Source organism: Equus asinus, chromosome 13 (genome assembly GCF_041296235.1).
Source record: "Equus asinus isolate D_3611 breed Donkey chromosome 13, EquAss-T2T_v2, whole genome shotgun sequence".
Taxonomy (NCBI): domain Eukaryota; kingdom Metazoa; phylum Chordata; class Mammalia; order Perissodactyla; family Equidae; genus Equus; species Equus asinus.
Window position 1 is genome coordinate 20,835,495 of NC_091802.1, and position 22,353 is coordinate 20,857,847.

Sequence of the window (22,353 nt, forward strand, 5' to 3'; positions counted from 1 at the left end):
GAAAGCTCCACATGGCCATTCCACCTCTCTCTCTCTCATTTGCAAAGTGAGATACCAGGAAGGGAATCTCATATGTTGTTGCTGGGAGAAGAAACAGTATGCAGTTTTTTGTGGTCTTTGTGCTTTTCCACATAGCTTGACTTTAAAAAATCCTGAGCATTTATCTTTAAAAACAATAAAGTCGTGAAGACATTGCTTTAAAAATATGCGTGGAGCTTTATATTTATTGAGCTTGTATTTACTTTTTAGATCCTATTTTGCTCTACCTGCCAGGAAGCTCAAAGTTGAACTTTGCACTCAATTGCACCTTGAGCATTTTGCTATGTTTATCCCAGGGCCTGGAGTCAGAAAGCCTGGGTGTGAATCCTGACTCCACCATTTACCATCAGGTGGCTTTTTGGCAAGTTAGTGAACACCTCTCTGCCTCAGTTTCCTCATTTACGAAATGGAGATAACGGTATCTGCTTCATGGGGTTGTTGTGGGGATGAAGTTATACAGGTTAAGCACTCAAAACAGTGCCTGGATCATAGCAAATGTTTGTAAATCTTAGCTATGTTTCAAATTAGTAGACTTTCGTTGGCTGGATTTCATGGTCAAGCCATTTTTCCAGAAGGGCTCTCAGATCTATATGCATTCACTTGCGTCATCTTATCTCACACTTCATTTATCACCTGTTTCTGGTGTCTTCTACCGACATCACTGATAACATCTCACTGACCTTTTAATTACGTATAAATTCCACTGACTTTGTATTTCATGAAATCCCAGAGGCCACTGGTTATAATCTGTCCCGTTACAGTGTGTACCTCTTAAGACAAAAACTTAAAGACACCATCAATTCTACAATCCATCCCCACGGCAGAGATGTTCAAATGCAGAAGGGTAGAGGTGTGACTTCTAATCCATGCATACGGTGAGAGTGAGCTGAAACTTTATTGCTGACTTGGACCCTTCCTGGCTATGGACTGTCCCTGCTCCTTCGGTGGCGTCTGTATCAGTTGACCTGGGTAACTCCTTGACCCAATCGAGTCTAGTCTCCAGGACGCCGGCCCAGGGCCACCCTGGGTGGCTGGTACTCCCGCTGGGTCAGCTCCAGGCAAGTGAGCCTCACCTTGTCCACACAGCTGGTACAAGGGGTTCAGGGTCCCCCTGGACTTGGCAGTGTGTAACCTGACGTGGTGTTGATCTTTTTAAAGCCAGCGGCTGTGAGGTCAGCTGACTTTCTCACCTCCAGGACCCGCTCTGCTGCTTCCTGCTTTGGCCTGAGTGGGATGGTTCACACGGGCAATAAAAGAGATTTGTTTGAGATAAGTTCCTAAGGAGAGCAGCGTGGAGGAAAAAACCAACCAACGTCCGTCCGGTGTAATTTCCCCAGGCAGAGGGCAAAGGACACAGCCCAACAGTCATTTTCTTGTCTGTGTGGGTTTCAGTCGCCAAGTTATATTTGGAGTCATTCCTTCTATGTTCGTTTTTTCCACTATTCAGTGAAAGGCGGGGTGTGTTGGGAAAGGTTAAGCCTGACATCAAGGCTGACCCCACGGGATTGGCAGACACAGGCAGGGACTAACAGGAGTCTGGTGTTGACTGAGCGCCTCTCCTAAGCACAGTGCCCATCCACGGCCATTACGGAAACAGGGCTCTGGAGGCGTAACCAGAATTTAAATCCTGGATGTCATTTCTTAGCTGTATGACCTTGAGGAGTGAGTTGGTCTCTCTGAACCTCCACAGCTATAAAATGGGGATAATAATACTTCAGAGTTGTTGGGAACCCCTGGGAACAGCAATGAGCTCACGGCCAGTGCTCAACCACGGGTATACCGGATGTCGAATGTCTGCCATGTACCTGACACTGTGCAGATGTGAAATAAAAACTGAACACTGCTCACTGGGGGGAGGCATCATTACAGCATTTTTTAGATCAAACCCCCAAAGTTACGTGCTGTTAAGTGGCCAAGCCAGCAACCACCCAGGTCTTTCTTGGGACTGCGGCCTCAGCTAGCACTTCTGCAAAGTCCTCTGGGCAGCAGGCCCTGGGGGAGAAACTGGGCGGACCTGCTATGTGAGCATCCTCCTGATCTGAGGCCAAATGCGGCCAAGCCTCAAAGGCTGGGTCTCTGCCAGGTGTTGGGCAGCGTGACCCAGACTGTCTGAGGGAGCTGCTTTCTCCACCCGGCACAAGCTGGATGGGCTGGCACTGGGCCTGTCTTCCAAACTCCCCAACCCAGGGGTGCTTCCATGCCTGCTGACCAGGGGCCGGTCTCTCCTTTCCATGGCTCCACCCATCAGTCACTGTGACCCAAATGCCAGCCAAGGGCAGAGCCTAGTGAGAGAAAGCCGAGAGCCCCCACCAGTGGGAGGCATTCGCCTTCTAAATGAGGCTCCAACCCCTACGGAGGAGTAACTAGCAACAGGGCATATTTGAAAGTCCAAGGAAGGGGTTTGGAAATTAATACTGATGGAATTCAAGAAATAAAGGGGCAAGACCACTTTGGGCTGGGGCGGCTTGTCTGTGACCACCAAAAAGAGGCCATCTAGGTCATAAACTCAAATATCTACAGGGTTTGGACATGTGAAATTGAGTAAGACAATTGAAAACAGGCTCGTGTCACAAAATAGGGGATGGCGGGAACAACCTTTGACTTGGGGCCTGCAGACCCTTGCAACACAGTTGGCCCACAGTTGCTGTTTCTCTTCAAAGCTCAACTGGTATCATTCGGGAGAGAACTCGAGACTTATGTAATTCTTGCCAAGCCATCCCAGGGGTCTTAGGGCAGATGTTTGAGGACCACAAAGAAATGGATGTGTGCGCGAGAACAGAGCTTCTGTCTGTTTAAGGTTTACGGAGGCTTGCCTGCTGAGCCTGCAGGAAGCTTGACCTGTGCCGAGACCACATCGAGTCAGATCACTTCACCGGGTGGGCTTCCCATTTCACGTTAGTTTAGAGCCAAATATTTGGCTCACTTGGTGCAAATGTCACATCTTTATGGTTTCCGTCTTATATTTGCTTCATTCCTGGCTCTGTTTTATATCATTACCTTTCTCAGGTGTATTTTAACATCCATCATCCTTATTCTTTTTTTTTCTGTAAGAACATTATTAATCAAAAATTGGGAAACATGCACAAAACTTACTGGAGTCTTTACTTCATCTGTCTTCTTTGCAAGTCATTTCATCGTCCTCATTTCCTGACCAACACTAGATTTCTCTAGTTCACTCTCTACTTTTGGAGAACGATTTTTAAAAAGAGCCGTCAGTGCTTCAGCTCATTTAAAACAAAACAAAGAAACATCACCGTACTACAGGTCCTCCTAAACGAAGTCTAGTGTTTTCAGACCAGAAGAGCAACTTCTCTGTGGTATTACAGGTGGAGAAAGTTCCTGAATTTCTATCATTCTCTCTAAAAGAGAAACCATAACAGGGGAAATAATGCTGGAGTTAACCAAAATTGAATTAAATTGCTTTTCTTTCCCCAATCCCAGCCTCAATCTTTTCCTCTGATTCCTCAGCTGTTAAAATAAACCTATATAAATACCAAACTGTAACCAAACAAAGCTACCCAATCACCTGTAATGTAAGTAGGCCCCCTTATACCTGATTCAGACCAGATGTTTAGCTTTGGGCTAAAGGCAAGCCTTAGAGAGCAAAGGGCAGGCTGAGACTGCCTGCTAATCTTCACTCCTCCCAACACCTCACCGTAAACACGAGTCACGGTCACGACGGCCATTTCTCCAGGTTGCACTTTATCCCTCACTTCCGAGGGGAATGGATTTAAAAACAAAACCCAGTACACTCCAACTGATGCTTTATCTATGATTTTGAAATGGGCATACAACAGTAAACTCATATATAATTCTACTATAGTTATTATTTTTTTTTGTAACCTGTATGTTCGATAGTTAAAATGCATTGGGGCCTGCCCCATGGCTGAGAGGTTAAGTTCACACGCTCTGCTTTGGGGGCCCAGGGTTTTGCGGGTTCGGATCCTGGGCGCAGACATGGCACCACTCGTCAGGCCATGTTGAGGCGGCATCCCACATGCCACAGCTAGAAGGACCCACAACTAAAAAATATACAACTACATACTGGGGGGATTTGGGGAGAAAAAAAGCAGGAAAAAAAAAGATTGGCAACAGTTGTTAGCTCAGGTGCCAATCTTCAAGAAAAAATAAAAGGCATTGTCTTAGGCCAGAACCTGGTCAGAATTACTTGGACAAAATGTTTGTCATCCATAAGCTTCATTCTGATTCATCTGGAGGTTGAATTCACTGTCTGGTTTCCAGCTTGTGAGACGTTTCACTTCTTCTTCTCTGTATTTTCTGGTCCCTGTGCTGGCTGGCCAACAGCCAAGTCCTCCGCACCTGTTAGCCACTGCGTCAGCCCATAGGCGTGTGACACCGCAGTCCAGCCATTTTTGGTCTCATGGCCCTGAGGGCAGTGCAAGCCAGTTGAATCCAACTTTTTACCTCAATCACGAGCAGGCAGGGAATTTCAAGGATCATAAATTTAAGATGTGCCAACCTAAGATCAAGTACAGGTCTGGAAGTCATTTGAAATCGCTTTAAATCATTGGAAATTGTCAAGATAGCTTGGCTGTGGAGGGTGAGGCATTTTCCTATGTTCACATGTACTCTATGGGGCACTAAAACAGGAAATCAAATCTCAACATAAACAATCTCTCGCCAGTTCTCCAAATGACGTGCTTGTGGCAAAGAGTAGAAGACAGAAAGCGGCAGCAGCACTTTAAAGTCATGTAGTTAGAATCTGCGCCATGTCAATAACCCAACCACGCCTCCCCTACCTTCCTTGCTCAGTCAGTCTAAAGTAGCAGCATCCTGCTGTTTACTTCTTCCCGATAGACAAATGGAAAGTTTCAGTGTTTCTACTTACATTCTGCACTCTTTTATCTTGGCACTATGGTTCTCACGGGAAGAGGCAGCAAGCAATTCTGGTCGCCTTAGAGAATATATCTTCCAGAAATGCCATTTTTACTTGGTTGGATATGTTGGTTGGAGAGCAAATAATTTAATGGTGTGAACAGTATGAAACGGTATCTTACCATTTTAAAATTATAAAGCAGATATATTACAAAGTCAAACCCAAAAAAAAATCACGACAGGTTTCCAGATAAGATGCTGCTGTGCTTGTGTAAAACACAGGTGACTCTCAAGAAGTAACTGGGGCAGGTTCTCCATTGGCTTTTCAATGTATAACCTCTACCTATATACACCCTGAAAAGGGCCAAGGGTAAGAACTTACAAACAGTTTCTCAGTGGAAACAGCTCTTCAAAAGCACATGGCTAATCGAAGTTTTCCCTTTTTGCCTCCCCAGAGGGCCCACAGGACTAGCTTCTTCTCACGGCTACTTGAACCAGTTAGGTTTACTCTGAGTCTGTTACCATGTTAGATGAGATTTTTCTTTTGCTCAGTATTCTCCTTTGTTCTAGAGGTCTTCTGTGATTTGAAAGTAAGCAGTACTGCGACAGTGCTCTGAGGACAAACCGATGTAAAAGTCGTTGCACGCATTACTATCAGCTCTGGGGCAGCTCCCCCACGCTGTGCTCTTTCTTCACCACCCTTCCCGCTTACTTTGCTGGCGGTGCTCCATCAATCTTATGGCGAGACAAAAACACTAAGCCCTCCAACATAGTTAAGAAACATTTGCGATGATGGCCTTTTTTTTACAAGTCTTTAATTAAAAAACTCAACAAAAATATATAATCAAGCATTTTACATAATGCATACATTCTTAGTATCTGCAGGTGAGATAAACAACAGAAGGCAAAAGCAGACATGCTGTATGGCTTCTCTTTGGCAAGTCACCAATATTATCCCCTACAGAAACACAGGATACATGTAAAAAGAAACGCGCAAAAAAACATGGTCTTGAAATAATCGTCCCTTAGTACAAACAACAAAATATTTAGCAATAATACAGTAGGTGGATTTTTCAAATTGACTAAAAGTTTATAATACTTTATACCACAGGGGTTAAAGTAACAAGCTGCTTTCCAAAATTAAGGCCCGCAGCAGTAGTGAGGGGGTGGGGGGGAGACACCCTTTTTCTAGTTATATCCTGGCTCTGTTTTTTACACATTCAAACTCTACCTCTCAGATGCCATTCCTAAAGAAAACAAAATCCCTTCCCTATACAAAAACCGTGTCTTACTAGCAGGTCAGATGTCTGAGCCTCCCAACATACACATCTTGGATGAGGCAATTCAGTTCTCTTCAGTCAACATCTACCATCCAACTCAGTGTCCCAGAGTAAAGAACGATTCCTTCCTCCCTACAGCAAAGACACACACTGTGGCTCTACTGAAGCAATATACACACGGCAGCACTAAAAATTAGAAAAGCAAAACGAGGGGCCATTCAACACACAGCAGCTTACATCTAAATATATATACAGGTATGTATATGTTTTCACAGTTATAAATGTACATTTCATATGTTCAGAAATATTTCTCCTATAGTCTATAAATAATATTTTAAAAGCTCAACTGATCAAAATGCAATACAAGAATGTATCAAATTAAATAAATCTTTTAAACCTTGAAGAACAGATACTTGAAGTCAGTAAAGCTTGAGGTTTGTGTAAAGGGTGCTGTCAGCCCCTCCCAGCAGGGAAGGCAGACCCTCTAAATACGATAGGAGAGAAACTCCACAACTTTGGAAGGAATTGGCAGCTCCTGGACTTCTTGGGTGGGCATCACTCTCCGGATTGACATGCGACATAAATGTTGAAGGCTAGGGACTTGCCTCGGAGTTGCCCAAAAATACACACTTCCATCATGTGTCCTAAACAGAAAGAAAAAAAACTGCAAGTTCAGTCACCCAAGTACACGTATTTCAACATCCTGCAGCTCAAATAACTATCATCTAAGGCGGAGTATTAGAGTCACGAGCCGCAAATTAAAACCTAATTAAGGAGACCTAACCAATGATCTCCTCTATGATAAAGTTATACTAGTATACAGAGCCCTTATGGAAGATTTATTGACAATAAAATACTGCCTGCTTTGACTAAAAGCTACCTTAAATTGCTTAAAGAAAAGAGAAAAATTGATTTACCCAGCAGCTAAAACACTGCCATCAGTAGAAAAGGCACAGCAAAGACCATTGCTCAAAGGTGCGACTTGCACAGGATAATCCTCGTCAATTCTCCAGAACCTCACCATTCTGGAAAGGAAATAAATTGTCCAGTGAGTATCCAGTAAGAAATTTAAGATAAAAGCAAATTATAAAATTCAGAAAGAAATGCCACTCTGTTCTGAGTCACCACGAAATACACATACAAACAAATCGCTGCAGCGAGTGATTACTGTAAACTTATTTTATAAAATATTTTATAGTCTATACCAACCGCTAATTTGGATCAACTCAAGAGACTATGTAATGCATGGCAGCCTTCCCTTCCCAGTGTCCAGATCTACAATGCTCACAACCGGAAGCTTTCTCCTTACTTTCTTACACTTAAAACCCAATCAGCATCTGATCTGTTTTACTCTTTCCAGGACATTTATAAAGCCTTTTCACCTAGGCAGAGTGTCTACAAACAGCAGAGAACTGATGTTCAGAATCTATCTGAGCAAACAGGAAAACAGTGATTGCTAGCAAATAAAAAAGAACTCTCTTTGTACATTTGCTCACATTCTGGAAAGATGATAATGAGTCCCTTTCTAAACTGAGGTGACCAAATTGCTTACTGCTATATCCATGCACATTGTATGACAAAAGCGTGAGAAAATGGAGTGGCTGCACCTAGTTTCTGCTTCTTAACAGTAAGCAGCATATCTCACTTCTCTGGCATTCCATCTTCTAGTCTCTATTGCGGTGGATACAAATTATTGTTTTTACCATTTATTTCACCGTGAAAATGTCCTGCTTCAACCTTTGTAAGATATTACTGGAAAAAATATCTGCACTGAGCTAAAAGCTAATTAAAACTCTACCCAGCTTGCCTGAACAAGGAACACAGGAAATGGCACGGATTATCTCTAGTTTACAGGGACATCACCCAGGCAATGTTCTTTAAGACACAACATCTCCCAAGGTCCTGTCTAGAGAGACAGTCAAACCCCAATGGAAGAAAGGCTTTTTTTTTTTTAAGCCTTGAGAATGTTTTCATTAAGTAGAAGGATGAAAGGAAATCTTTAAAAGACAATAATAAACAGGTCAAGCTGTAATTTACACACTTACTTATCATCAGCAAGGCTTGCAACATGCAGTCCATCATGACTAAAAGATACAGATCGTACCCATCGGTCATTTGCTCCTCCAGCAAATATTGGAGTAGGTGGGGGAAACAGGTGCCTGAGGTCAAATACGTGTTATCAGTGGAAATGAGACACTTCAAGAAACTAAAGTATCCAACTATAAAGTACGTCTGTCTTTGAATAATGTTTAGAGTGGCCTTATCGAACATAACTGAGAAGACTGAGCAGACCTGATAGATTCAAATCACATGGAAGGGACCTTAAAAAAATCACTAATCTCCTTTTTACAACGTGGTTTAAGACACTAAGATTGAGTCATTTTAGTTTTAACCATCTTTCCCCAAACATGAGACTCTAAATATAATTACCATTTCTACAGAATCATGTACTGTTTAAATAACAAGATCTGTCTCAAGGGAGTCAAATTTATTTTTAGAATTTATCACTAGAGCTTTGCATTATCCGAGGGCTTAAATAATCCTGCAATTCTAATTCATGACAGACTGAGATTTCAGGTCTCACATGTTGATGATTCTCATCATTCACGGAACTTCTTAAAGCTATACTGACAGCCAGAGAGGAAGGCAGACTAAAATAATTCATGCTGCACCCACCCAAATTCCATCAGAATGCCTCCAGTATGCGGATCCCAGATATACACTCGAGTATCATAAGATGCAGTAGCCAGTAATGCTCCATCAGGAGAAAAGTCACAAGCTACAACATCATGGTGATGTCCTTCTAGTTTCCGGATCATGGTATATTTATCCATATTCCAAAGGAAAACCTGCAATAAAAAGGCAAATGTTATAGCTTCATTCGGACACACAGAGGACAAAATGGCACATCTTAAACTAAAACTGCTAAATTTAATTAAGATTATATTAAATTAAACATTATAAATTATGAATAATTAAAAGGATATGCTCAGTGTCATAGTCAGATTAAAAATCAATCTTTAAGTTAATTAAAGTAGACATGCAAATTCTATTTCAAATATTTCTGTTAAATGTTAATTAAAAAATAAGCCTAAACATAAAAAGGCAATGCAATTTAACCACAAAGTTATACTGAATCCATTTATTCCAAAAACTAACTAATTAAAATATACAGAAATAAATAGGGTTAAGTACTACAAACCCCCTTCTTTTTTTTTTTTCCAGAAACTACCAAAATTTTTAAAAAATATACAGACAGAAAATGTAAGGTTAACAAATTGTTACTCCATTGGCATCTCCCTTTGAGATAATCACTTGTTTACAATAGGCTTGGGTCACCAACGTGAGCCTAGGAAGAGAAACAGATACTGCAAGCAAAGAGAATTTTCACAGCCAAATGAAATATCTTTGGCAAACAACAAGGATCTTAAACCACATTACAAAATGAAAATGCTAATTTACGAAAATCATACAATTAACATTTCTGTGAATCAAGATTTGCCAATCTTACTTTTCCCAAACTGACCACAATCATTAGTCATTTTAAGTATAAAACACTTAAATTACTTTAGTACAAGTTCACATACAGTTATCGAGTCTAAAGATCAGTAGTGAGACTGTGCAGAAGGGCTCTAAATAGGATTCCAATGTTTACACTTCAGTCTGTTATATTAAATGTGCGCTTGGAGGTTTATAACAATCCTAATAAGACAATTCTCCTCCTCTTGGAGTAAAGCAATCCTTTTTGCTACTTATTTTCTGCACAGACACAATATATTATTTCCAAAGAAAAATAAGTACAAATTTTAAATTGGAACAAAGACTTAAGGTATCTCTAGCATCTCAAAGAATTCCAAAAAACAGCACAGAGAAACCATCTGAAAGCCAATTACATTACATTAAATTGGTTTCATGTGTCAGACTCCCAATTCCGTCAGACTGGAAGATCAATTTACTTGGAGGAGTCAGTAGGTTTCACTGTGGGGGAAGTTATTTTAAAAAAGAAAAAAAGAAAGAAAGAAAAGCAGAAAGTGGACATCGACCAGCACCTGTGTACGTACAGTACACCTTGCAGCCGAATGCAAGGTTACTTCATCCTATGGTAAAGGTCGCCCCCAGCCCGGTAGCCAGAGATGCCACTCTTTCTGCCCAGCTAACACCATTGTGCGCCTGTGTGCGAGTGGTGCCAGCATAACCTCAATCACACCAATATTGCTGCCACCACCTGTGACAGGGAAAGCAAGAAGCATATGGAAAACACACAGCCTAAAATAGCAATGTCAACATCTAGCTTTGTTCTTCTTATGATTTTTAAAGAACTAAACTGAATATTTTCTTCTAAATTTCCAACATTTGCAACTATCATTTTAACATATTTCTTGGCTAAATAAAATGCATTTTAACCAGCCCCCCACCCCCTATTAATTCAAAGTGTATTGTGATCATCACATGTATTTGGATTTCAACCATTTTCATAAATATCTGAAACTAGCAGAAGCTCTATACTGTACTATACTAACTCGGAGCTGGCAGACAGCCTAAAGAGAGTTCATCAATAAGCACAGCCCTCTTAAGAGTCACTCTATCCCTCATTTACCTACAGTTACACTATGCAAGACAGACCATATCAAATTTCATCTATCATTCACTCTAGGACATACATGAGTGCTATTTTTATTCTTATTAGATTTTTGTTACTTTTTTCAGTTAAATGTCCAGGACCAGCTGGGACTCAAAACTTTTTAAACAGCAAACTGGACAAAAAAATAGAACAACAGAGAAGAAAATAATTAGCAAGGGAATGTCTTAACATTTGGACTACATCTCTTTTATGGCACATAAACTTTCCTAGATCTTAGAACAAATAAATTTGACATACCCCTTAATTTATGAATATTATCTCTAACTGAAAGCAACCCAATTTCTCACCTCACAATCAGTGACTATATTTAAGTTTCCTCATGCAAATTCTCCCCCATCATGAAATAAAACATTTAAGATATTCAAGACACCGAGCACAGACTTAATAGGTTACTTAGATTTAAAATGATTATGCGCACATTATATCCAATTCACAATGAATGTACAAGAACTTTGACACATACTGCTTTACTGGCTCCCACTGAACACAGCATAGAAGAGTCAGGAGAGAATGCACAGCTGTATACCCAGTTCTGATGGCCCCTCAATACTTTCATCATGTTTCCTGAACAAAAAGAAATACCAGCGTTAATCCTAGAATCCATTTCAAATGAGCAGCTTTTCAAAAATGGCAGAATCACAGAAGCACACACTTCTACAGCAGCAGGGAGTGACCTATACCAAGGGCTGGCAATCTATCCCAGCTGCCTATTTTTTTAACTAAAAGTTTTAGTGGAACACAATTGTGCCCATTTGGTTATGCTGTACAACGGCACAGTAACTCTGGCAGAAGTGGCAAGGTCCACAAGCCTACAATATTCACCATCTGGCCCTTTAAGAAAAGGTCTGCTGACCCTTCATCTAGAGAAGATAAGAACTCTTGTAGTCTAATCCTCTTCAACTGCAATGAAGGAGCTGAAACACCACAATGTTGAGACTGATGAACATCTTCAAAACGCCTTTTCATCCTCCTTCCTTTTTCGGTAACCTAGATTCCACTCCAAAAGCTCTGTGCATTATACCCAAAGCACACAATTATGCTTAAGTATACTGCACTCAGTTTTACAAATACTTACTGAAAGCCCACTACATGCCAGGCACTGAGGAGACAACTGTGACTAAGACAAAGTCCCTCCTCTCTCGGAGCTTACATTTTACTGAGTCTACATTCTTAAAACAGGCACACAACCGAAAATATGTTGAGATAAGCAAGCACCATTTGATATGCAAAAGGAAACAATCAGACTGTTTTAACTGTTGGGATCCTCTCACCCCTCAACAGCTGAGCACTCAGAAGAGAACTGAGAAAATGCAGCAGACCCCTCATGCTCTGGTAATATCAGCACTGTTTTATCAGGCAATGGGTACTGACCGTCAGCTGGAACAAGGCTCCAAATCTGAGGGTTCCGTTTCCTACTACCTTCAATTTCAGCCACATTACCTCTAAGCAAGCCTGTCCATCTGCAAGCTTGAGGCTGTGAGAGCACCAGCAGATCTTATTTAAATAGAAGGTTTTAGTTAAAACTGTAAATTCTGTCATTAGAGGCTAAGAAGGGGGAAGAGATGCTCATCTCTGATCCTCCAAAACAAGGGAGACTCGCCAAAACTTTTTAAGCACCACAATTATCAAGGTTTCAGAAAAAGCTGAGTACTTGACACTGACACACCTTACTATTAAATTGGAGGGCAGATCTCTTACTTTTTACAAAATAATTTCTTACTTAATCTACCCGACTTATTATTATGCTTATTACCATTTACATGTTATGAATTCTGGAGTATAAATCATGTTTTAACCTAAATTTCATTAGATCACAAAGTTGTATCTGTTTGTTACTTCAAAATCTACTTAAATTTTCATGAAGCAAATGAAAGAGGTTAATAATCCTCCCTAAGATAAAGGAAATAAACGAACACAGATCAGTTCATATAAACCCTAAAATTGATCCAGATTTTGTCCTCACATAACTGATACAGATCTGTGTGGCTGGTTTCCAAATAACATCATCAGATTGTTTACTTAGAGTAACAGCTGGCTCCTGTTCTGGGTCACATTTACGGTTTTGTCTGATCTATACAGAGAAAGGGACCAATGGATTAAGCAGAGAAAAGGAAACTTTGATCATATGCCCTCTTTAAAGCCAAAAGCCCCAGATGATCCCAATGCCTCACAGTAGCAATATCAAAAAACCGATTCTTATTTCACGGCCTGGAAAAAGGACATACCATCATCCTTCAGGTCCCACACTCTCAGACTTTTGTCTCTTGAAGCAGACACTAGGATTAAGCTCCCATCTGGAGCAAAAGTTAAATCTCTGACCACTTCAGTATGATCTACCAAGTTAAGGAGGAGTTTTCCTAAATGCAATGGCAGGGGGAAAAAAAGACAATGTTAATACTTTTTATCAGCTTCAATTTTTAAAAATAGGGTCCCTCACCTTAAAAAGAAAGAAAAACAAAAAAAAAAGACTAGAAATACTTGGGCACCTCCTTAGTCTACCAAGTGTTTATTAGTGCTTTTACTATTACCCTCAAAGGTTCACCATTTACATTGATTTAAAATGAATTATTTCCAAGATAGCAAAGCCGAAATTTATTTAAAAAATTAAAAAGAAATTTGTGAAATGTAAGCAAACCCCTGGATGAAGTTTATTTACCATCAAGAAAAATTATCATTTTTTAATCTTTGTATAGTCTGATTTGAAAATACAAAATCAAATTTTTCCTTTCTTTTCCTTGGTCTAAGATTACTAATCAACTATCAAACTCCCCTAAAGATACGTTATCCCACAACAACCTAAATTTTCAGACAATCTCAGTGAAAAAGTGTACTTTATTCATCTAAGACTGTAAGAGATTTGTTTTCTATGAAAATCTATGTGCTTACCTTAAATTTTTTTCGAGAATCCAATCAAATTTACTGACTCATTATCCCTACTCAATGTTAGTATCACTTGCTGTGTTCTAATGTACATGTTTTAATGGTTATTTTTAAAAATCCTGCAAAGTTTTGAGGACATACTATCAGTCAGAAACTGTGTTAGCTAGTGAACAACACATTTACTTTTAATTGCCCAAAGAATTTAACTTCTCAACCTATCTAGTTAAACTTTAGATAAAATGTCATTAAAACCTTCCAAAGATTAGATAATGATTGTTGAGAAACAGATTTGCCTTGAAAGCCTCTAAGCTATCAATCATTGGAAAAGTATATGAGAAAACACCTTGCTCGCTGAGTCATAGCCTAAATTACGAGTTTGTAAGCGATAATTAACTAAACATTCCTCAGACATGCCCTTCCTGCTGTACTATTCTCTGAAGAGTGATCAAGCAGTGTGAACTCTATTTTCCTAAATTAAAACCATGAGCTGAAGATGCTATGCAGGCCAATTATAAAGATACATTCATAGCACCAATTCTTTCTTTTCAGAAATTAAAATCCTCATATCACATATTCTAGTACCCATGAGCAATGCCCTGCAGCACAAAATCAGTAGGTTTGCTTTTAAAACTACTAACTCCGTACCTGTATATACATCCCATATTTTGATACGCCCATTGTTTAACCCTGTGGCAAGGAGGAGCTGATCTTGTCCAAATCGGAATCGATGCCATTCTATATTTACACAGCGACTCTGTTTTTCTGGAACCGAGGATCCAAAAGCAAGACTCCAGACTATATCGCCACAGTCTATAATATGTTCACGAGGCTTATTTTTCTGACCACCATCGCTATTTTGTCTTGACAATCTCAAACTGCTTGAATTCGTAATATTCTTGGTGCCATGCAAGAGACTGGGGGGAAAAAAAGGTCAGATTGAAATCTAGTTGTTATTTATTCTGGACTCCTGTGGATAATAGTGATAAATGTTTGTTAAAGTAACCTCAGTATTATTATAGCGATGCTGAGTAACAACAGAATCCTATAGATGGAAAGGGGAAAAGTAGCTATTAGCTATGAGGGCATGACTGAATAAATTCAGATCAAAAGAAATTCTCAGTGGCTGAGAAAGAGAATAAGCCCAACAATAAAGCAACTTATAATTTATTTGTTTCAAAATTTTCCTCAAAACCACTATATCAATTAGGATTCCTTTAATCAACCTAAAAGAAGAATAAACAAGCATCAAAAAACACCCCAATAACTTAAGATATTGTGAAGCTGACAGCAGAAAATTACCTTTAAAAAAACCCATAGTAATCAGTAGCTTCCCGTACTTTCTAGGCTTAAAGTAATATGCAATAAAGACAACAGCGAACATAACCACGAAGGTCAACCAGACACACAAAGCAGGGAAAGATTAAATTCAGTATATGTTACATTTTGGAAAAACTTTCAATAAACATTCAAACTCAATCGACCCCAACCAGAGGGGACTGTAAGTGCATAAAAAGTAATTATGTGATCAACGCACCACTGTTAGCTAATAAATTATTGTGAAATCCAAAAAGCGTCACATAACAAAGGTCACCTATCCTGGCACAACTCAATACATACACCAACAAGGCACAATTAATCTCCCTTTTAATACACAGAAAAACTTAAAGACACAAAAGTATCTGAGAAAGTGTTCTATAATGCATAAGGCTAGATAATTCTTCCCACAAATTTTCCAATAAATCTATTCATCTTATGATTAAAATACATTTACGACAGTCTACAAAGGAAAAGCTTAAATATCAAAATCTTATTAGTCCACGGAGAGAAAACAATAAATGCCACAAATAGATACAAAATAGAAAAAAGAAAAAGAGTCTTACAAGTTCTTAAGGCACTGGGACCACGGAACAAGCTTTACCGTACGATGTCCTTGTGACCAAGCAAAGTAAGAACCATCTGGAGCAAAAGCAACAGTCCAATTTTCACGACCACATTTCTTGTCAAAAGGAGCTACTGGAGCTAAAAGTTCACCTATAGTACGTGATCTCACTAAAAGAAAAAATAAAAATACAGGATGTCATATGTAACCAACAATGAATTTGAGACTGTCTCCCTATTACTTTGGGACTCACTCAACTCCACCGAGTTTTTTCCCTTTTCTATGTAGACAAGGTATGATGAGTTCTATTTTCTACCCTTTGAGGGAAGATATGTGGTGTAAAGACCCCTTAATGATAATAGCTACAGTTGGCTTTCCATGTCTGCAGATGTGAAAACCACAGACAGAGGACCGACTGTATTCATCCTATTCACCACTGTACATAAGGGACCAATCCCCCTCAGATACCGAGGGATGGCTGTATCTTCAAGTTTTGGTGAAGTGATTTTCCTAAAATTTCCACAAGCAAGTGCTTTTTCACAAAGTTTCAGTAAAAAGATATGGCCAAATAATAATATAACGATCAATTAGAGTCAGCAATTACTAAAGTCCTGACTTTTGCATTGCCTTATGTTTTCACCAAACATTTAAATACAAGAGACTGAAGTTATCTTCCAAATTAAGTTTTGTAGTTTTCAAAAACCATAAACCACTATAAAATACATTACTCAAAGGAAAGCACTATAAAATGGTCTATATCAGCTAGACTTCATTAAAAAAAAAAAAACAGAACATTCTTATTTTTTTCAGGCCCAGGTCACAAGTGTCACAAAACCCTCAGAACTTGAAAGGACTTAACGGTTATCTAGTCGAACCTCCCAACCAGTGCTTTAAAACGTGTGACATTCGTGATTCTCGAGTAGTCGTTCTCAAGCATCTTCCTAATGGGCCACAAATTGACCCAACATGGAAGTAACTCTCTTGTTTTTTAAGGCCAAAAAATGGACTGTCATGTATTTTTAATTTAGTTAAGAGTATGTAACAAAAACTGGCACATTAACAGTATATACAGAGCATTTTTCTTCCTTATTTAACAAGAAGCATGGTCAACAAGCCACTACTGAACATGCATGCATGCAAACTCAGCTGTAATTTCCTCAGTTTTGGCAAAGGATCTTCTTTACCAGTGTATTACCAATGCTGTCTTGGGTTGGTCTTGATGGCAAATTTTGCTATTCTTCCTTTTTAGTTATAAGTTATTGTGGGTTTAGTTTCCCTATTATCTATTCTGTGGTTGGTTGGTTGTCTGGTTAACTCTACAGTGTATTTTTATGATTTCGGCTTAAACTTTCCAACAACCAAACTTCAATATAATCTATGTGTTGCAGTTCAAATAAGGACTCATACTCCTATTGCTAGAGCAGAGATATATACATAAACCCCCAGAACGTTCTAGTTCATTGTCACTTCCAGTTTCAACGTGTGCTCCGCCCCATCAATAGCTGGTGTACCACCTGGCATGACAGGTAAGATTTTATTTTTCCTTCTCCCCAAACTCCCACAGTACATAGTTGTGTATTTTTAGTTGTGAGTCCTTCTAGTTGTGGCATGTGGGACGCCGCCTCACCGTGGCCTGATGAGCAGTGCTAGGTTCGCGCCCAGGATCCGAACCGGCGAAATCCTGGGCCAACGAAGCAGTGTGTGAGAACTTAACCACTCGGCCAAGGTGAAGCCCCCATAAGCTCCCGTTCTTAAGTGATTTAAATACTCCCTTGCCCAATTCTTTGATACATTAACAAACGAACTACAGTTTAAAAAGTAAAAAACAAACAAAAGCAGAGACCTATTTTTTATGATATTCATAAATACGAACACTGTTACAAGGCTTATCCTATTTTAGTGCAGCTCAGATTGTCAGAAATTTTCCTTTTGATGACTTAAAATCTCCCTCCTTGCCACTCCACCCACTCAGTCCTGATTCTGGCCTAAGAGAATAAGCCTAATTCTGCTCTCATACGACATTCCTATATTGAAGATGGCCGTGACATCAGCAACTAAATCTTTTCAACTGGCTAAAATGTCTAGACCTTTCAATCATTCCTTAGATTACCTGGTTTCAAGTCCACTCTCCGTCTTTACCCTCATCACACTTTTCTGGATAAACTCCAGTTAGTAATGGCCCTCATAAAAGTGGCACCCGGAACTAAACGCAATACTCTAGGTGTGGTTTAACCAAAGCAGCAGAACCACTCACCTACCCCTGCCCCACTTGTACCAATACAGAAAAAGGTGACAGTAACTTCACTGGCAGGAACATGACTTTCTTAATACAAAATTCACAAACCAGTGACCCTCATATGCCCGCAGAACGATTTTTTAAATACACAGAGGACTTCTGAAAGGGCTTGCTGCTCCAGGTTCTTACACCCCTCCAAGCCCAGTCTTGTACGGTCATTTCACTAGGATACTTTATGTGCCTGGCCCCTGAATTTGCAACCCCTGACTAAATCTTTTTAACTAGGGTTTCTATTTAACCACATCTATCTTTCAAAATCTATAAATTTTAGGAGACAAAAGTCAAAGTTCAAAAGTAAGGAAAGGAGGTTTTTAAAATTCAACTGTAAAATGCAAACATTATCTTAGAAAGCCCTTGGTTAAACTAGATGAGTATACTTATGTAACTTCTACCTCAAAAAATAGAGGACCAGGGGGCCAGCCCTGCTGCATAGTGGTTAAGTCTGGTGCACTTCGTTTTGGCGGCCTGGGTTCGCAGGTTGGGATCCCAGGTGTGGACCTACACCACTTGTCAGCCATGCTGTGGCTGCCACCCTCATCTACAGAGGAGGAAGACAGGAACTGATGTTAGCTCAGGGCATCTTCCTCAGCCAAAAAAAAAAAAAAACAGGACTGGCCTTGCATTCAACTTCAAAACACCTGGTAAATTAGACTAGAACTCACCTCTCCTTTAGCAAGCATAACCAAGACAAGTCAACTCGCCCCAAGAAGACTCGTTTCTTGTCTATATTTTAGGATCACTCTGTATTTTTCTTTGTTTACCTGGGCCACAATCACAAAACTCCTCTTGTGTAAAGGGTGGCAATAAATTAACAACTAAAAAACTGGTTCAACTAACGAAGACCACAAAATAATTAGCTAATTTATTCTAGAGAAATTCAAGAAACAGAGCTACTATTTAAAGAACCGCCTAAGACGTTATACTGTGACAACTATTGTACTAATAAGTACCTTGTGAAACGCCTAGCAGGCATTTCAAATGATCTCTGCATTTCAGTCAAATGATTTCAGCACTCATTTAAATACTTACTGGTTACAACATTATACACTAACGCGAGGTTTAAAATGAAGTGCTTTGGAAAAAAATTTTTTAAGTTAAATCTTTATTACATAACCTGCAACTATTTAATGTTAGTATCCTATGAAATCTATGATTTAATGAGCTCCATATAAGGGAAAAACTGCCTGCCATTGGGAAATCGGCCATAAGAAACAATGCTACATCATTAATCTCTGTGGGGTAACAACACATCATCTGAGTCACTGCCGAAGCAAGTAAACCAGATTTAGCTCCTTCACATTCTTCCCTGCATTTCATCACTAAAAAGGGAGGATCTGTGGCAGGAGCCCACAGCAGTAACTCCGTCACAGACTTCTGTAGTCATGCATAGCATCTTGCCTCTCCTTTCAGTATGTACTTCAGAAACCAAACACCAGTAATTAACACTCAAGAAAAAAGGGGAAATGTCAGGCCTTACTGATAGACACAAAGCTACACCGAGATATTAGCGTTTAACTTTGTATCCAAATGATACTACAAAAAAAAAGAGAAACAAAAAACTGAGGTTCAAAAAAAGGTTAGAAAATGCCAAAGTCCTTTTGGATAGATATTTGGCACTTAGCTGGTAACTTTATACTATATTCAGGAAATAACAGGGACCTAACTACGCAAAAAAAAAATTTTAATTAAAAATAAAAAGGTTACTTAGTGGATGGTTCTACCTTATGCAGGTATGCTAAGAAGCTCTATCCGTCCCTTAGATGGGAGGACTGGAAAGTTTTCAATGGTTCATCAAGATGAGGTAAAACACAGATAAATGAAAGGCAGATCAGCCATCTGTAATATTACTGCGTAGTAGGGAAAAAACCCCACTGGACTGAGAATAAGAACTTTTGACTTCCACATTCCACTTCAGGAGGTACTTACTAGTCTTAAAGGACAGTTACAATAAAAATTGGACACGAATTCTGTGTTCTCTGTATGTTTAAAAAAGTTATTAAAAGCAGAATTAAAGTCCCTTCCTGACCAGCCATTCAACATCATCCCTAAGAGAACAAAAGTGCAGAAATCTCAGACAGCTGTCTCTAGATATACAAATTCACCTCCTACAGGGGAGAAGGCATTTTGCCTGCTTCAGTTCTCCCTTTCTCTAGAAATATCTCCTCCACGTATTTAGTAAAGGCACACATTTACTTGAAGAACAGGAAAATGCAGACTCTGCTCAGTAGTCACCTCCAATTTTCATTTAATAAACACAGTAAGTTCAGTGTTAGGCCGTTTTGGGGGTCTTTTTGGATGCTGAATGTATTTCATTTTTAAAATAAAAATTGTATATATTTAAGATGTCTAACACGGTGACTTGATAAGTTCAATGTTTACTAAGCATATCAATCAATGCACAGCACCCCCAACTCCCCCAAAAGTTGTTCCAGTTACTTTACCTTAAGAGAAAGGATTTAAATAATGTGAGGTGCTTTCAAATGAGCCCGAGTAGGTCTGGACGCACAGCGTTCCCCATCTACAGCCCTGACTTCGGCGTGGCAGGGCTGGCACGAAACCAGCTTCCAGACAGCCTTTTCACAGACTGCTCTTCCCTACAACAGCTTTTCTTCTGTCACTCCACCCAACCACTCTGCTCCTCCCTGCTCCTATGTGTGTGAAAGATAATGCTGCGTTTCCTCCCCTGAACTGCTGCCTTTCTTACCGCCGTACCCTTTTTAAAAATACTGCTTTTTCCAGGCTGACTGCACTTTTTCGGTCGCATTTCTCTTTAAAGCGTGGTTGGTATATGAGGACCCCTCCTTTCACTACAGCTCAGAACACAGAAGTTTAGTCTTCCCATCGTTAACTTAGGGTCCCCGAAACTTGCCCAGCACCCGCCTGTCCACTCGATGCCCCCAGGGCTGCGTGTCCGCCCTGGCCACACGGTCACTGGGGCCCCCAGGTACCCCTCGACCCTGAGATGCGCGCCCCGCGCCCCTCGGTGCCAGGCGCACAGTAGGCGCCGCAGCGATGTCGATCCTATCCACCTCCGGCGACAGCCGCTCGCAGGGCCGCTTCCTTCCTCTCGGCTCCAGGGCTTGGCTCCGGCTGCCCCTCCTTCCCTCGAACTCAGAGACGCTTCCTCCTGAGCCTCCCCCGGGAGTCCCTGCCTCTCCGCAGCCCCCGCGCGCCCCCCAGCACCCCGCACCCCCCGTCCCGTTCCTCACCGATCTCTTTCTCGTTGACCCTCAGGGGAAAGCTGGCCATCTATGGGGCACCGTCTGATTCCGGGGACGCGATGCGGACGCAACGACACAGAAGGGAACGGCAGGCGCGGAGGGGCGTGACACGGACTCGGTCCCTCCCGGTCCCGGGGACGGAGGGGAGGGGCGGGGGCGGTCGCGGTGGCCTCGGCCGACTGCCCCAGGAAAGCTTTGGAAGGCCTGGGACCAAACTATGGAGTCAAATACAGACAATAGACCCTGGTCCCTGCTTCACGCCTACGGACTAAGACACTTGCTTCTGCACTGCCGACGGCCAACGAGACACTAGAGACAAAATGGCGGGCGGCGCCGGTGATATCAGGGAGGCGGGGCGGGGTCTGATGACGTCACCGACCGAGGCCCCGCCTCCAGACGCTCGGGACGTGACGGCCTGGGCCGGGCGCCCCGCCCTCCCTCCGGGCGCGCGGGGGCGTGGGCTGGGGGCCCGACCCCGGGAGCAGGAAGAGCGAGGAGGCCGAGGGGGAGGGCCTGATGTTGGGTAGGAACCTGCCGACTAGGTTCAGCGCCATCTGGTTTTCCCGGGCGGCCCGTGAGTGTGGCATTTAGAAGTTGAGTGCCTTTGAAAAGGCCGAGACTTGCATAATACGTGTTAGCCCACAGCTTAAAGATTGCATGGAATTTAAACTGGCTGAACCGAAAAGAACAAAAAGGACATTTCAGATTTTAAGTCGACTTGGCCACCTCCCCAGCCCGCACGTGCTGAGGAACTGGAGGTTGCACCGATGAGAAAGACAGGATGAGAATGAACATCGCTATTCACCGCACGTCTGGCCGCGATCGTTCTGACGCGAGCCAGCCGGTTTTAGGAAGGGCGGTGGGGACCAGGCAGGATAGCGTCCCACCCCACCGCGGGACCTCCCTGGGCTGCCTTTGTCCTGACTGGCTGCTGCTGCTGGGCCTGCCCCGGGGCTGCAGCGAGGCTGGTGAGCAGCAGTGTCCTGGCCGCTGGCCGAGGCAGACCCCCACCGTGCCAGCTCAGAAGCGGCCCTTCCTGCACCCAAGGTCTAGGCCTCAGGGAGGCAGCCAGCTATTCACACAGCGGGGCTGATAAATGTGTCGGTGTCTGCCGGAAGCCAAGTTGGTCCCCCTTTACAGATGACATATTTGCATTTTCACGGGCCCTTCTATGGACCCTAAATCTTATTCCAAAGGAGGACATTTAAGGCTGGGAATTTCAAATATGCAGCAGATACTGATGGGAGAGGAGTTGCAAAGCCAGACTGCGAGATCTCAAG

The 22,353-nt window shown here is 41.5% G+C and overlaps 1 protein-coding gene across 1 annotated transcript; it reads right to left on the reverse strand.

Moving 5' to 3' along the window:
* Nucleotides 1–5,670: 5,670 nt before the first annotated feature.
* WSB1 (WD repeat and SOCS box containing 1) lies at nucleotides 5,671–21,411 on the reverse strand. Its single transcript, XM_044744621.2, has 9 exons — nucleotides 21,062–21,411; nucleotides 15,558–15,726; nucleotides 14,323–14,591; nucleotides 13,023–13,154; nucleotides 11,261–11,361; nucleotides 8,832–9,004; nucleotides 8,201–8,314; nucleotides 7,073–7,180; nucleotides 5,671–6,799 (listed from the first exon to the last, which is right to left on the reverse strand). The coding sequence occupies exons 1-9, from the start codon at nucleotides 21,099–21,101 to the stop codon at nucleotides 6,640–6,642; spliced, it is 1,266 nt and encodes a 421-aa protein (XP_044600556.1). The 5' UTR covers nucleotides 21,102–21,411; the 3' UTR covers nucleotides 5,671–6,639.
* Nucleotides 21,412–22,353: the final 942 nt, after the last annotated feature.

Coding starts and splice junctions, on each gene's coding strand:
- WSB1 (XM_044744621.2), bottom strand. CDS start 21,101: ATGGCCAGCTTTCCCCTGAGGGTCAACGAGAAAGAGATCG. Junction 14,592..15,557: donor TCCCAGTGCCTTAAGAACTT/GTAAGACTCTTT, acceptor TTTTCCCCCCAG/TCTCTTGCATGGCACCAAGA. Junction 9,005..11,260: donor CAGTGGGAGCCAGTAAAGCA/GTATGTGTCAAA, acceptor TTTTTATTGCAG/GTTTTCCTTTGGAATATGGA.